The sequence below is a fragment of the Oratosquilla oratoria genome, chromosome 23 (assembly GCF_046742065.1).
Source record: "Oratosquilla oratoria isolate Oo_2021 chromosome 23, ASM4674206v1, whole genome shotgun sequence".
Classification (NCBI taxonomy): Eukaryota; Metazoa; Arthropoda; class Malacostraca; order Stomatopoda; family Squillidae; genus Oratosquilla; species Oratosquilla oratoria.
Window position 1 is genome coordinate 36240693 of NC_134799.1, and position 15000 is coordinate 36255692.

At 41.8% G+C, this 15000-nt stretch overlaps 1 protein-coding gene across 6 annotated transcripts in view; it reads right to left on the reverse strand.

Moving 5' to 3' along the window:
* LOC143038064 (alpha-amylase-like) overlaps window positions 1–15000 on the reverse strand; it is a 38336-nt gene that overhangs the window by 5121 nt on the left and 18215 nt on the right. For 2 of the 6 annotated variants that reach the window (XM_076206963.1, XM_076206965.1), the window contains exons 10-11: window positions 14814–14952; window positions 14201–14386 (exon numbers count right to left, since the gene is read on the reverse strand). In XM_076206963.1, the coding sequence (XP_076063078.1) occupies window positions 14201–14386; window positions 14814–14952 (325 nt within the window). Of the gene's footprint in view, window positions 1–535; window positions 2460–14200; window positions 14387–14813; window positions 14953–15000 lie in introns of those variants that run through there. The other 4 variants (XM_076206964.1, XM_076206966.1, XM_076206961.1 and 1 more) reach the window with 3 other exon arrangements.

Sequence of the window (15000 nt, forward strand, 5' to 3'; positions counted from 1 at the left end):
GTTGGGAGTCTTGTTTGAAATTGGATTGGAATATTGACAAGGTGCTGTGTAGAATTGACAGGTTCTTCTATTCTGACAGAGGTCTCTCTGTAGACATCTGTCGTATGATTGGTAGCGTACTGCCACCAGGTGGTTTAAAATCGAATGCCTTCGATTTCACCACCGATTCTAAGATTGGTGCAACTGTAGATCAAAGCTACGATCTTAGAATTCAGACTGTCGTCTCGAAGGGAGTGGTTGGTGGAGGGGTAGTGTGTAGACGTATCGCTTGCTTGAAAAGCTTGCTGACGAAGTGATGTCTGCTTCGTAGAGAGTGATCTTGTTCTTCTGAGCTGTAGGCGTGGCTGGTTTGCTTGGAGCTGAATAGAATCAAGTGGCTTGATTCTTTTATTCTGGGAGCTTGATTGAAGATATGAGAAGTCGAAGATAGACGATTTCTTCTTCGTTGACCGTGGTCCGTTCCTTCTGAATGGTAGGCGTGGCTTGAATGGCTGAAGATTTTATTCGGCCTTCTGAGGTAGGCCCGAGTGTAAACAGTGTTTCTTGGTATAAGGTAGGCTTGTCTCTTCGGAGTTTGGAATGAGAGCACCGCTCGCCAGTTGGATTGGTTGTGTAACCTTGGTTGCGTGGCTGAGTACGACGTTTCTATTCAGAGCGTGGGAGCACCGCTGCCGCCATTTATGTAACCGTGGAAAAAGGTTGTGTGGCGGAGGACGTCGCTTCTATTCAGGGCGTGGGTGCACCGCTGCCGCCATTTATGTAACCGTGGAAAAAGGTTGTGTGGCGGAGGACGGCGCTTCTATTCAGGGCGTGGGTGCACCGCTGCCGCCATTTATGTAACCGTGAAAAGGTTGTAGTTACATAAGGAGGACTTAATGCAGGCGAGATAAACTCCAAAACGGGAGTTTTCTTCTATTTATTAACAAATATTTCAAGTTACAGAATAACAATATGTGCCAGGCCTTGACCTAGGGCACAACTGGCTGGCAGCCTTCTCGGTCTGCCTAGCTCTGCCTTCTGGCCGGTAGGCTCTTGACCTACCCAGCTCTTAGGCGGTAGGCTCTTGACCTACCCAGCTCTGGCGTTCGTGACATGAGTGTTATAGGTTATATAGGGGGTTAGTGGGGTTGTAAGTAAAGGCGTTAGTCTCGCTATTCTATGCATTGGGGTCAGTTTTATATATGAGGGTTAGTCCTATACTTGGTGGATATTGTTAGGTATATTATATATATGTTAGTTTATGGGTAATATACTAGGGCAGTTATAATAAAAGGACTTTTAATAGGTTAGTCTGGTGACATTGGGTATCTATATCTTGTTTGTCTTGAAATGTGCTGCGTTAGATGTATGTTCTGGGAAATGCAAGGTAAGCAAGAGGGGGAGTCTCGCTATGTTGCAAGCATGTGGATCACGTGCGTGGTGGGTGATGGTTAGTAATGGTTACACTCGTCATCCATGAGGAGATAATATGAAAAGGGGGAAAGGGTGGTGGATGGGAGTGGAATGGGTGGGAGTAGGTACGTGCTTTTGACTTGGTTACCTATCTTATAAGGGGGAGATCGCTTTTGGTATATAGATAGATATATCGCCAGGCGGTTTCATTCAATTCCGAGACGGGGGAGATTGCCCTCTGACAAAAAAAAATAAAAAAATAAAAAAAAAATAAAGACAACTCAGACGCTGTGGTCTTCATCTAAATCAAGATTTCTTCCCTTGTTTTCTTGTATGTCCCCTACTTCTGTGGTTCTGTTCTTCAGACTTCCAAAGATCTCTTCAACATAGGATAAACTCGTCATGCACCCACTAAACTCCACAAGTTTTTTATTTGTGGCCCCATTTGTAAAACTCTACGGCTCTTCTCGAACCTCGACTGAAAACCTTTGACCTAAGTCGTCCGAAATGCAGAGGTTTGTGGATAAATTCAGGTACTTTACTCGGGATCTTCAAGGACTTTCTTCTTCAGGTAATTATTCACCACCAAAACTTCCCAAATGCAAAGGCTTGTGGATAAATTCAGGTACTTTATTTGGGGTCTTCAAAGACCTTCTACTTCAGGTAATTCCTTACCACCAGAACAATAACCACCATCTTGGCAAACATTAGAACAATTTTTTCATAAAGAGACAACGTCGGATTGGATAAATGTACAAATGAAAACATGAGATCCATTTCAAGCTCTCCGTATCTTAGAACGTCTTCAAGTTGGTCTAAGTGATTACTTGTTTCTTCGTCACTAGAACGGGAAATATTGGACGACCGAGGTGAGGTGCTGTTCTCTACGTGGCCTTCGACCGTTGATGATTCTGGCATGAAGAGTAATCGTGTTATGGATTTGGCCCATTTTCTTAAAGGCGTCGAGTCGGAACCTTCCTCCTCCTCCTCTCGGGTTCTTTTTCTGCGATTTGACGGCCGTGTCGATTCGTCTGACACTGTCCTTTTGTCATCACAATATCTTGTACCTGTGACGTGTTATGAAGACATGCATTACAATAGGCATCGAGTATACACCAAATGTTTCGTTCATTCGAACTTTACTCGATAAAGCTCAAATGAAGGAAATATTGTTGTGCCAATAGAGACTTGGTCCTCACATGGTGCAGCTACTGACTTACTTGTTGGTTGTTGCTTTTCTCTCTAAGTTAAAAGCAGAAGCGACTTCAACAGCAATATAGGAAAGAGGCTAAGAGCAGAATATGGGACCCAGTATATTTAACAGTTATTTCTGAAGAAGCCCTACTGGGCCAAACGCTATATATACTGGATCCCATGCTCTGCTTTTGACCTCTCTCCTAAATTGCCTTTCTCTTTCAAATTTAAATTTTGGTTGAAAAGACATCATATGGAATCCAGCAGCTTGATTTGACTTGTATGTATATATATATATATATATATTCACGAAGAACCCACAGTCGGAATAAAAAGGAAACTTTAGAAGAATGTGTGACTTCTATATTTCGGCTAATAACTATAGCCCTCTTCAGGAAAGTACAGATTACAAGAATTTGCAGGAACATAAGTACAAAGAGATATGTGAAGAAGAGGAACATGCATAGTTAAAAAACAGGATGACCCGTCTCGCAGGGCGGAGTCAGAGGTGAGGGGAAGAAGGGTGGAAGTGTGAGGTCATGGGAAAGGGCGGGAAGAGTCAGGAGGGTGATTATTCTTCACCAAGCGGCTCACAGCTAGCCGTGAAATAATGTCCGGGGACCATTGACCTTTGGAGATGTTCAAGTTCGGACATTCTTCGATTAAGGCTGATTCAATAAGAGCGTTGCCTCCGGCCTTTTCTTGAGAGCTTATAGGATTTGCTGTCCCAGATTCTTGGACCGGGAAATCAACCTCATCAAAAGGCAACTTTTGAATTTGGCATACCCGTCCTGGTTCTTGGATCAAGCCCTCAGTAAGGCTAGAGCCAGCCACTTTAAAAATTCAGTTCCCACCACACAACCCTCTTTCCAAGGTGTTTTAAAAATTCCATATTGTAACTCCATCAGCTCTTCTTTTAAATTAATTCCCAACAAGCGTCTCACAGTTGCCTATCATTATCCCAACACTGTTCACAAACAAATTTTAATGTTCATCAAAGGTTGAAGGGAAATGATTCCCCAGGAGTGTATAGCCTTCCTTGTAAAGATTGTGATTTGATGTACCTTGGTCAAACCGGAAGGGATCTTAACACCAGGTTAATGGAGCACAAAAGATCCATCAGGTATGCCCAAGAAAATTCCGCGGTATTCCAACACGTCAGTACCAAAAAATCACAGTCTTGACTGGGACAAGGCCAAAATTCTGTTCAAGTCCAACTGTAGTTTTAGAAGAAAAATTGTTGAATCAGCCTTAATCGAAGAATGTCCGAACTTGAACATCTCCAAAGGTCAATGGTCCCCGGACATTATTTCACGGCTAGCTGTGAGCCGCTTGGTGAAGAATAATCACCCTCCTGACTCTTCCCGCCCTTTCCCATGACCTCACACCTCCACCCTTCTTCCCCTCACCTCTGACTCCGCCCTGCGAGACGGGTCATCCTGTTTTTAACTATGCGTGTTCCCCTTCTTCACATATCTCTTTGTACTTATGTCCCTGCAAATTCTTGTAATCTGTACTTTCCTGAAGAGGGCTATAGTTATTAGCCGAAATATAGAAGTTACACATTCTTCTAAAGTTTCCTTTTTATTCCGACTGTGGGTTCTTCGTGAATATTAATTACATATGTGCCACAACATTTTGTCAAAGTTATATATATATATATATATATATATATATATATATATATATATATATATACAGAACTTGAACGCGTTAGACAGGTGTTAACGAATAATGGCTTCTCTTGTAACACCATCGAAGATGTCATTAGAAAGAATATGGAAGAGTTTCACACTGCTGACAACGCGGAGAAAATCCTAATGATTTACCACAAATTAAATTTTGGCACTGCTTACAGACAGGAAGCCGATACTCTTCGTGGGATTATCTCTAGAGGTGTTTCACCTCAGGAGCCCTACGAAAGAGTCTCACTGAAAGTCTTTAGCCATCCCAACCTGATTGCCTCCCTTGTTATGAAAAGCAGCACCGTCCCCGAGTGTCCAAAGGAACTTAAAACCGGCGTAGTATATAAATTTAAATGTTCTGAAGGGGCATGCAAGCCCCTCGATGTTAGCTACGTCGGCCATACCCTCACGACCTTAAGAAGACGACTGCAGGCTCACCGTAACAACGGAGCCATCCACCAACATTTTGTCGATGCCCACGATAAAAAGCCGCCCCTAGTAGATCTCATAAGGGATACAACAATCATCCACCATGATAACAATTATGGAAGTTTAGTTGTAGCTGAGGCAGTGAGCATCGCTTTACAAAAGCCTATCTTAAATGTACAGATTTCATCTGATTATGTCCTCCCCTCCAATAGAAAATACAGACCGTCACCACGGGACAAAAACCCACATGGGGATTGTGTCCAGACTTCCGGGACGTAATTCCACATCGGGAAGCTCTCCCAGTTACCCTGTCCGTCTCGGTAGGGTAGACAGATTCCCACCTTACGAGTGACCTCTCCCTTCCGTTTTCACTCGGCCTTATATACCAATGTTTGTATTGATGTATTGTATTACCCTGAAGATGACCATTTGTAATGGTTGAAACAGCTGTCGGTAAAATGAATCAACATTCTGAAGCCTTTTACTATTTCCTTCAGAGTTTGAAATATGAAGAGAAAAGGAAATACAGAGAGTTAGAGAAATGTTCTCTTAAAATCATTGACGCCACTTGTGCTTTAGCATTTAATAGGAATTGTTTACGAGAAAGACTTTGCCCAAAACATATATATATATATATATATATATATATATGTATGGCAAGAGTGGTATAGGTAAATTCCAGGAAGGAGCAGAAGTATTTTATTCTCTAACGTTTCGACAGAGTCTTCTTCAGAGAGATAATAGTACAGGCAAATTGGAATACATTGTCTATATACTAAGCGGGTCATCTCACAGGTCGCCTTGGGATAGAGTCCGCCGTTTGTGCCCCCTCGATGATTAATCTTGCTGTTGTGTGTGCCAAATTTACAAATCCTTCTCTATGATTGGTTGATTTAAAAGTATTAATATATGCAGCTTCAATAGTTTTTCTTGTCGTCTTTTTCATACCGGTGTGTAGGATTTTGGTGTTGCTCCAATTAGGCATATGTCCGTGTTGTGTAGCGTGTACTACTACCGAATTAGATGTCCTGTGGTGTCGCATGTCATTCTTGTGTTCGTATAATCTTTTTGTTATTCCTCTTGAAGTTTCTCCAAAATAAACTCCATCACATCCACCACATGGAATCTTATAAACCACGCTCTTTTCATTTTTTTCTTCCGTGTGTTGTTTACTGGATAAAATGTCCCGTGTTTTCTGTCCTGAGGAGTGTACGACATCCATCCCTATTCTCGCTAGAAATTTGGAAATTAATTCGCCTCTCGAGGAGTAAGGAACCACTAAAAAATATTTTTCTTTCCTCTGTTCTTCTGTAACTGTGTTTTTTTTTTCTCCATATTTGTTTGGCTTTATTTTTCAGTTTTTGTATGAGACCCGGTGGATATTTTAGGCGGTTGAACGTCTCTGTAATGTGTTTACATTCGTCGTGTAAAAATTCTTCGCTACAAATTCTAAATGCTCTAAGGAAAAAGCCAATTATTATGCCAGATTTCGTTCTTGTGTCGTGTCGTGATAAGTAATTAATAAAATCTTCTTTGTTTGTTGGTTTCCTATATACTGAAAATTTGGCACTTCCGTTAATACGATAAATTATCGTGTCTAAAAATGGCAGTTTCTTGTTTATCTCTTTTTTCATTGTGAATTTTATGTACTTATTTACACTATTGAGCCTACGAAGTTTGTTATCCAAATTAGTATTTTCTGGTACTATAACTAATACGTCGTCTACGTAGCGAAACCAGGATGCTCCTCTTCCCATGATATGTATGTATTTATCTACTTCAAGTGACTCCATGTAAAGGTTTGCCATAATGGCACTGAGAGGAGATCCCATAGCTAAGCCTCGGAATTGTATATATTCATGGTTGTTAAAAGTGAAGCAGTTGAATTTTACACATAATGAAATTAATTTCACAAAGTCTGTTTTTTTTAACCGGTAAATCACTGTCTTTTACTTGATTTAGCACCTTCGTTACTGCTTCCATTGCTCCTTCAATCTCTACGTTTGTGAATAAAGCTTTTACATCATAGCTAGCCATCTTCTTTTTGTTTAAATCTAAGTGTTTCAATCTATTAATTAAATCAGTGGAGTTGTGTAAATGTGCGCTGCTGATTGTGCCTATTGCTGCAGATAGCGGTTTTGCTAGATGTTTTGCGAGTCGATGAGGTGCACTTCCTATTCCTGAGGTAATGGGTCTCATCGGGATTCCTGGTTTGTGTACTTTGGGAATCCCTCTCATCCTTGGTGTTTTTGGGGCTTCTTCGAGTAGGTATAGTAGTTTATCTCCTCTAGCTGAGCTGGATAAAATCTTCCTTGCTTCTTTCTTGAACTCCTCCGCTTTCCTACTTGCGTAACCTATTTCTACATTCTTGTACGTATTTCTGTCATCTAGAAGCTCCTGCATTTTTTCATTATAGTCTGTTTTCTTCATAATCACTATTCCACCACCCTTGTCAGCTTGTGTTATGACAAGGTCTGTGCGTTCTTGTAATCTTATTAATGCCTCTCTAAATCTCCTGGGTATGCCACATTCTTCTCCTTCCGCTAGTGCTTGGTAGCATGCAATTATTCCTTGTTTGAAGCCTTTGTCGACGTCCTTTTCGTTCCATCGGTAATTCTTGACTAAAAAGTTATTAAATTTGGCACACACAACAGCAAGATTAATCATCGAGGGGGCACAAACGGCGGACTCTATCCCAAGGCGACCTGTGAGATGACCCGCTTAGTATATAGACAATGTATTCCAATTTGCCTGTACTATTATCTCTCTGAAGAAGACACTGTCGAAACGTTAGAGAATAAAATACTTCTGCTCCTTCCTGGAATTTACCTATACCACTCTTGCCATACATTTGTCTTTTCTCTTGTCATATATATATATATATATATATATATATATATATATATATATATATATCAACACACAGATATATATGAATATATACATGTATATGTATATATATACATACATATATATATGCAGATATATATATATATATACATATATATATATATATATATATATATATATGACACAGGATATGTATATGTATATATATATATATATATATATATATATATATATATATATATATGATGAAGGTGGAAAAAGAAGTCATGGGTCTAGTTCCGAGTTCCTGAGTTTATTCCTGACCGGTTTCGCTCTATGCTTCTTCAGAAGAAGCATAGAGCGAAAGCGGTCAGGAATAAACTCAGGAACTCAGAACTAGACCCGTGACTTCTTTTTCCACCTTCATCAACTTGTCACAATGTACCAACATATATATATATATATATATATATATATATATACATATATATATACATATATATATATATATACATATATATATATATATCTATATATATAATCAAATCAGCCATCCTGAGTCCACTGCTGAACACAGGCCTCCCTCGTAGCATTCCATGAATCACACGATCGCGCCATCCTCTACTACGTCACTCCTGCAAACTTCTCTATCTCGTCTCCACGTTCTGTCTGGTCTTCCTCTTCCACGCTTCCCATAACGTGGCGTCCACTCTGTAACGCACTTGCTCCATCGCTCATCAGTCATTCGCACTAACCTGTCCAATTCCATTTCCTCTCTTTTACCGCCTCCACAATATCTTTCATTCTAGTTTGCTCTCTTACCCAACTTGCTCTCTTTCAGTCTCTCAACGTTATTCCCATCATTAATCTCCCCCATTCTCCTCTGTGTAGTCATTGGTTTTGTTTCCATCGCCTTCGTCAGTTTCCTAGTCTCACACCCGTAGGTTATTGCTGGCAGAATGCATTCATTATAAAATTTACGTTTCAAACATAAAGGTAGAGAGGCTTTCAGGAATTTTTTATACTTACCAAGCACTTTCCAACCAGTTGTAATACGTCTTTTTATTTTATTTCATTATCGTGATCTTGGGTAATTTTTCACCATCTGCCCTAAATAATTATACTCTTCGACTCCTTCAAGACTCTCACCATGAATTATAATCTCTTTACTTTGAACTCTCGTGTTGAACATTACTTTGGTTTTACTCTTATTCATTTTTAAACCTACTTTGATACTTTCCCTGTTCAGATCACTCAACATATTTTGCAAGTCTTCTGCTCTTTCTGAAATAAGAATAATGTCATCCGCAAATCTTAGGTGGTTCAAATATTCGCCATTAATATTCAAACCTTTCTCTTCCCAACTAAATCTTCTAAAAATATTTTCCAAGCAAGCTGTAAATAATTTGGGTGAAATTGTATCGCCTTGCCGTACTCCTTTCTCGATCTTGATCTTTTCTGTATCTTTATGTAGCCGAATTATAGCAGTATCTTTCGCATAAGTATTTTCTAGTACCCTTACGATCCATTCGTTTGTACACTGTATATATATATATATATATATATATATATATATATACATGATTTCAAGAAATCTACAGCGACAATGGCGTTGTTGAGTTTATATTGGAGCTTTAATTTCTCTCGTGCAACAAGTTTTTGTGGTGGTTCCAAATAGCTGAGAAGGTGTCCAAAAGACATTGGGTGCGGTTTTCTCTTTTTTAATTCTCCTATACGTATTTCGACCTTAATCGGTCATCCTCAGGGAGGGAGTAACAATAGTTGGTGATTACAATTGGCCGAACACTGGGAGAGGTCATTTCATGTAGCCGTGATCCGTAGCGCTGCGTACGTGGAAGTAGCAACTTCCTTGTGGATTGTGGAAAGGGGTGTTATTGTTTGTGTTATGTGCGTCTACTGCTTGGGAGTGTGGTTGTGGGCATGAGTTGTATGTTAATGGAAGGTTTCTCGATGTATATGTTCACTGCTTCGGCCATCTTAAGGCGAAGGGGGTCGTGGGCTTTGTAGATTATTTTAGTGTTTTCGTTTAGTGTTTGTCTGGTGATGGTGGTTTTGTGTTCTTTTGTCATATGTGTTTTGATGGCGCCATTCTGGAGGTGGTATGAGAGTCTTTTGGAGAGGGTCATAGAAGTCATGCCAATGTATGAGGAGGTGCGGTGCTGACAATCACCGACAGGGCAATCAAACTTATACACGACGTTGACTTCTTGTAGAGGAGGGTTGGGGGGCTGGCTGTTGTTCTTAATAACCAGGGTGTGTGTTTTGGAGGTTTTGTAGTATACGATTAGGCGTATCTTAGTGTCAGGGTTGTTGGGTTGAATGTTACGTGTGATAATATTTTGAAGTGTTCTTTCGTCTTCTTTGTAGCCGGTGTTCATATGTCCTTTGTAGTACAGGTCCAGTGTTGGTATATTGGTGTTTGTGGGTGTTGGTTGGCCGGTAAAGGAGTTCATCTTGTTTTTGATAATGGATTCGATGGAGTGTTGTGGATACCACCTCCAGAATGGCGCCATCAAAATACATATGACAAAAGAACACAAAACCACCATCATCAGACAAACACTAAACGAAAACACTAAAATAATAAGATGGCCGAAGCAGTGAACATATACATCGAGAAACCTTCCATTAACATACAACTCATGCCCACAACCACACTCCCAAGCAGTAGACGCACATAACACAAACAATAACACCCCTTTCCACAATCCACAAGGAAGTTGCTACTTCCACGTACGCAGCGCTACGGATCACGGCTACATGAAATGACCTCTCCCAGTGTTCGGCCAATGTACGGCCTGTATTTAAACATTGTAATCACCAACTATTGTTACTCCCTCCCTGAGGATGACCGATTAAGGTCGAAATACGTATAGGAGAATTAAAAAAGAGAAAACCGCACCCAATGTCTTTTGGACACCTTCTCAGCTATTTGGAACCACCACAAAAACTTGTTGCACGAGAGAAATTAAAGCTCCAATATAAACTCAACAACGCCATTGTCGCTGTAGATTTCTTGAAATCATGTATACAACATGGCCTCCTACCAAAATTCACATATCGTCGCCAGGCCAGCAGCCGGAGAATCAACCCTCAAGATAGGCTATCCTACTTGAAGGAGGAACTGCAGGCGAAGGAATCGCTACTCCAGCAACTGCGAGCAGAGTATCATAATACCTGTTCAAAATGGAACAACACCGATGACATCCAACAAGACATCAAAACCTCCATCGAAACAGCACTCCTAAATATGTCTGATAGACATATTCTAGAAGCCAGAAGAAGGGTCGGCCGCAAACTTGCCAACTTATACGGCGGCCCTGTCTCCATCCCGAGATCTAAGGATCAATTCATAAACCTCAGCAGCGCTGAGCTTACAAAAGAGCAAGTTGAATTCCTTAACCTTGGACTCAACTGCCACTACATGTCCAAGCCCTACCACCTCCACAAGAAAATCGAAATGGAACTGCTCCTAGACAATATACACCAACTAGAAAAAGAGAAAAAGATTACTACAAACCCCAATCTAACATCTGAAATATGTGCTGAAGTCAATAAACGAAGAGGACACCACAATACCTCCCTACTCACATCCCCTCTTCGGAAAGCAGCCAAGGAACTGAAAGAGCAGGATAATATCGTCATACGTAGGGCAGATAAATCTTCCATCTACGTCCTACTTGACAAGGAAGAATACGTCGGAAAGATGAAAACCATACTAGATGACACCAACAAGTTCAAAATCATCACAACTAACCCCACCCTGGATCTGAGAAAGAAACTCAACAAGATCATCAGAAAAAACAACATAACAGCAGGCACCACCAAACTTCCCCTAGTCGAAGGAGACCACAAACTTGGATATGCCTTTGGGAATGTTAAAACGCACAAGCCTGGAAACCCCCTCCGCCCTATCATCAGCCAAACACCTACAGTTACCTACAAACTTGCCAAACGCCTTAACTCCTTAATAACCCCATACATCCCAACCTCCTACAGCCTAAAATCGTCGCAGGAATTCCTCACCATCCTTGAATCCTCCCAACCAGTAGGGGTCATAGCCTCATTAGATGTTGAGAATCTGTTCACAAATGTGCCAGTAAAAGAGACTATTGACCTCATCTGCCAGAGCATCTACCACAAGCCCAACTCAACACCCCTCGCCGTCCCTGAAGCAATCCTCCGAGAACTCCTTGAAATCTGCACGATGGAAGCTCCCTTCTACGGTCCAGATGGGAAAATGCGCATACAGGTAGACGGCGTGGCAATGGGATCCCCCCTTGGACCACTCTTCGCCAACTTCTATATGGGATCCATCGAAGAGAAAGTCTTCAACGACCATCCTGACATGCAGCCCTGTATCTACGCCCGGTATGTTGACGACATTTTCATTAGCGCAAAAGATTCCCAATCTGTAACTCAACTCTCACACACATTCAAGAAACATTCAACCCTCAATTACACCTATGAACACCAACGCAACGATGGCACCCTCCCATTCTTAGATATACTAGTAGGCACAGCCTCAGATCGATTCACGACTGAAGTCTATGTCAAAGACACTAACCTTGGTTTCTGTCTTAACGGCAGTAGCGAATGCCCAGAACGCTACAAACAAAGCGTGATCCGATCACTAGTGAACCGAGCCTTCTCCCACAGCAGTACATGGAAAACCACGAACAACGAACTCCAACGTATAACAACACTACTTGTCAACAACGGCTATCCACAACACTCCATCGAATCCATTATCAAAAACAAGATGAACTCCTTTACCGGCCAACCAACACCCACAAACACCAATATACCAACACTGGACCTGTACTACAAAGGACATATGAACACCGGCTACAAAGAAGACGAAAGAACACTTCAAAATATTATCACACGTAACATTCGACCCAACAACCCAGAAACTAAGATACGCCTAATCGTATACTACAAAACCTCCAAAACACACACCCTGGTTATTAAGAACAACAGCCAGCCCCCCAACCCTCCTCTACAAGAAGTCAACGTCGTGTATAAGTTTGATTGCCCTGTCGGTGATTGTCAGCACCGCACCTCCTCATACATTGGCATGACTTCTATGACCCTCTCCAAAAGACTCTCATACCACCTCCAGAATGGCGCCATCAAAACACATATGACAAAAGAACACAAAACCACCATCACCAGACAAACACTAAACGAAAACACTAAAATAATCTACAAAGCCCACGACCCCCTTCGCCTTAAGATGGCCGAAGCAGTGAACATATACATCGAGAAACCTTCCATTAACATACAACTCATGCCCACAACCACACTCCCAAGCAGTAGACGCACATAACACAAACAATAACACCCCTTTCCACAATCCACAAGGAAGTTGCTACTTCCACGTACGCAGCGCTACGGATCACGGCTACATGAAATGACCTCTCCCAGTGTTCGGCCAATGTACGGCCTGTATTTAAACATTGTAATCACCAACTATTGTTACTCCCTCCCTGAGGATGACCGATTAAGGTCGAAATACGTATAGGAGAATTAAAAAAGAGAAAACCGCACCCAATGTCTTTTGGACACCTTCTCAGCTATTTGGAACCACCACAAAAACTTGTTGCACGAGAGAAATTAAAGCTCCAATATAAACTCAACAACGCCATTGTCGCTGTAGATTTCTTGAAATCATGTATACAACATGGCCTCCTACCAAAATATATACATACATATACATATATATATATATATTATATATATATATGTGTGTGTGTGTGTGTGTGTGTGTGTGTATGTATGTATGTATGTATATATACTGTATATACATATATATATATATATAGGTGTGTGTGTGTGTGTGTGTGTGTGTGTGTGTGTGTGTGTGTGTGTGTGTGTGTGTGTGTGTGTGTGTGTGTGTGTGTGTGTGTGTGTGTGTGTGTGTGTGTGTGTGTGTACTGGCTCTTTAGTTATATGTAACCAATATACACTGTACTATAATGGTGCTCCTCATCAGACCCACGCAACATTTACCGTTTGAAACCAAGTCTCCCGTATCCACTTTTTAAAGCTATCTTTCCATTGTTTCTGTTATTCTCATTAAATTTCCTGTATTAGTCTTAGGACATCCACGTCTTTCTCATAATCCTGTGGTGGGGATAAGAATATTGTCAACGTGCTCCCAAGCAATTTGAAGAAGGCTAAATGGGACGAAGCAGGGAACTTGGGAGTCCCCTTTTTTCTCGCGAAATCAGGTCATGCTCTGCTTCGGCAACCCCCTTTGCATGGGGGTAAAGGTGAGTGGTATATTTATTAGTGGACGGGGGGAGGATGGGGAGGTGGACAGAAGGAGAAGGAAGAGGGGAAAGTGGAGAAGATTGAGGAGGAGGAAGACGAGTAGGAAAAGAAAGAGGAAGAAGAAGAGAAGGAAGAAGAGAAGGAGAAAGAGCAGGGGTAGGAGGAGGATAAGGAGGAGATGGAAATGGGCGAGATGGAGACGAGAAGAAAGAGAAAAGGGAGGAGAAGGACGAGGGTGAGGATAAGGAGGAGGGAGGGAAAACAGGAGAAGGAAAAGGAGGGGGGTGAGGAGGAGAAAGTGGAAGAGAAAAAGAAGGAGGAGGAGGAGGAGGAGAAAGAGGAAGAGGAGAGGCACTAGTACTACAGAGTACCTCTGGGCTTCTTACGCTTAATGACATCGAGGTCGTGGTCCTCTTGGTTACATCCGACGCAGAAGGCGAGGAGAGGTTCTTTGCTCCCGTCACCGTCGATGACGATCTGCGCCGTCCCGTCGTCCTTGACCGTGACCTGACGTAGGCAGCGGCTGATGAGGTCGCAATAGGAGCCCTTCGGGAGGCCTGGAGAAGGAGGAAGTCATGAGTGACTGTGGGGAAAGTTCGGAAACTTGTTCATGGAAAAGAGAGTAATTATGTTAAATCAAAGTTAAATCTCTCTCTAGGTTTTCTGTGAGCAGAGAATCTTTTGGTACACTTCTGGTTCTCGTCAGACGATTTTATTCGCTTGTAAGAGTGCCCTCTGCCAGCCAGTTCCTTCAATGTGGAGTCTGGCTCTCAGGTGAATAAAACAGTCTGGCTTTAGCCAAAACAAAATCTCTATAGAGCGTCATCATCGTGAAGCGGCTAATGTGAGACTAAAAAAGAAATATGACGTCACAAATGTTTTTGGGTGACGTCATACGTGCGTACTTTGTGACGTCACATAATTGGTGGGTGACGTCACATGCCTGTTGTGTGAGTGACATCATATGTTGCGTCACGCACTTACCTGTCTGGAGGAGGATGTCTAGGGTGCCCGTTCTGCACATGGCGAAGAAGCCGGTCTCCCTTCGAGAAAAGGCGACGCATTCGCCCGCCCGGTACCAATGCTGGACGGGAGTTCCGGCCACCTTGTTCCGGAACTTGACCTGATCGACAAAGGAAGAAGCGAGTTAGAGGGAGAGAAAAAAAGAGAG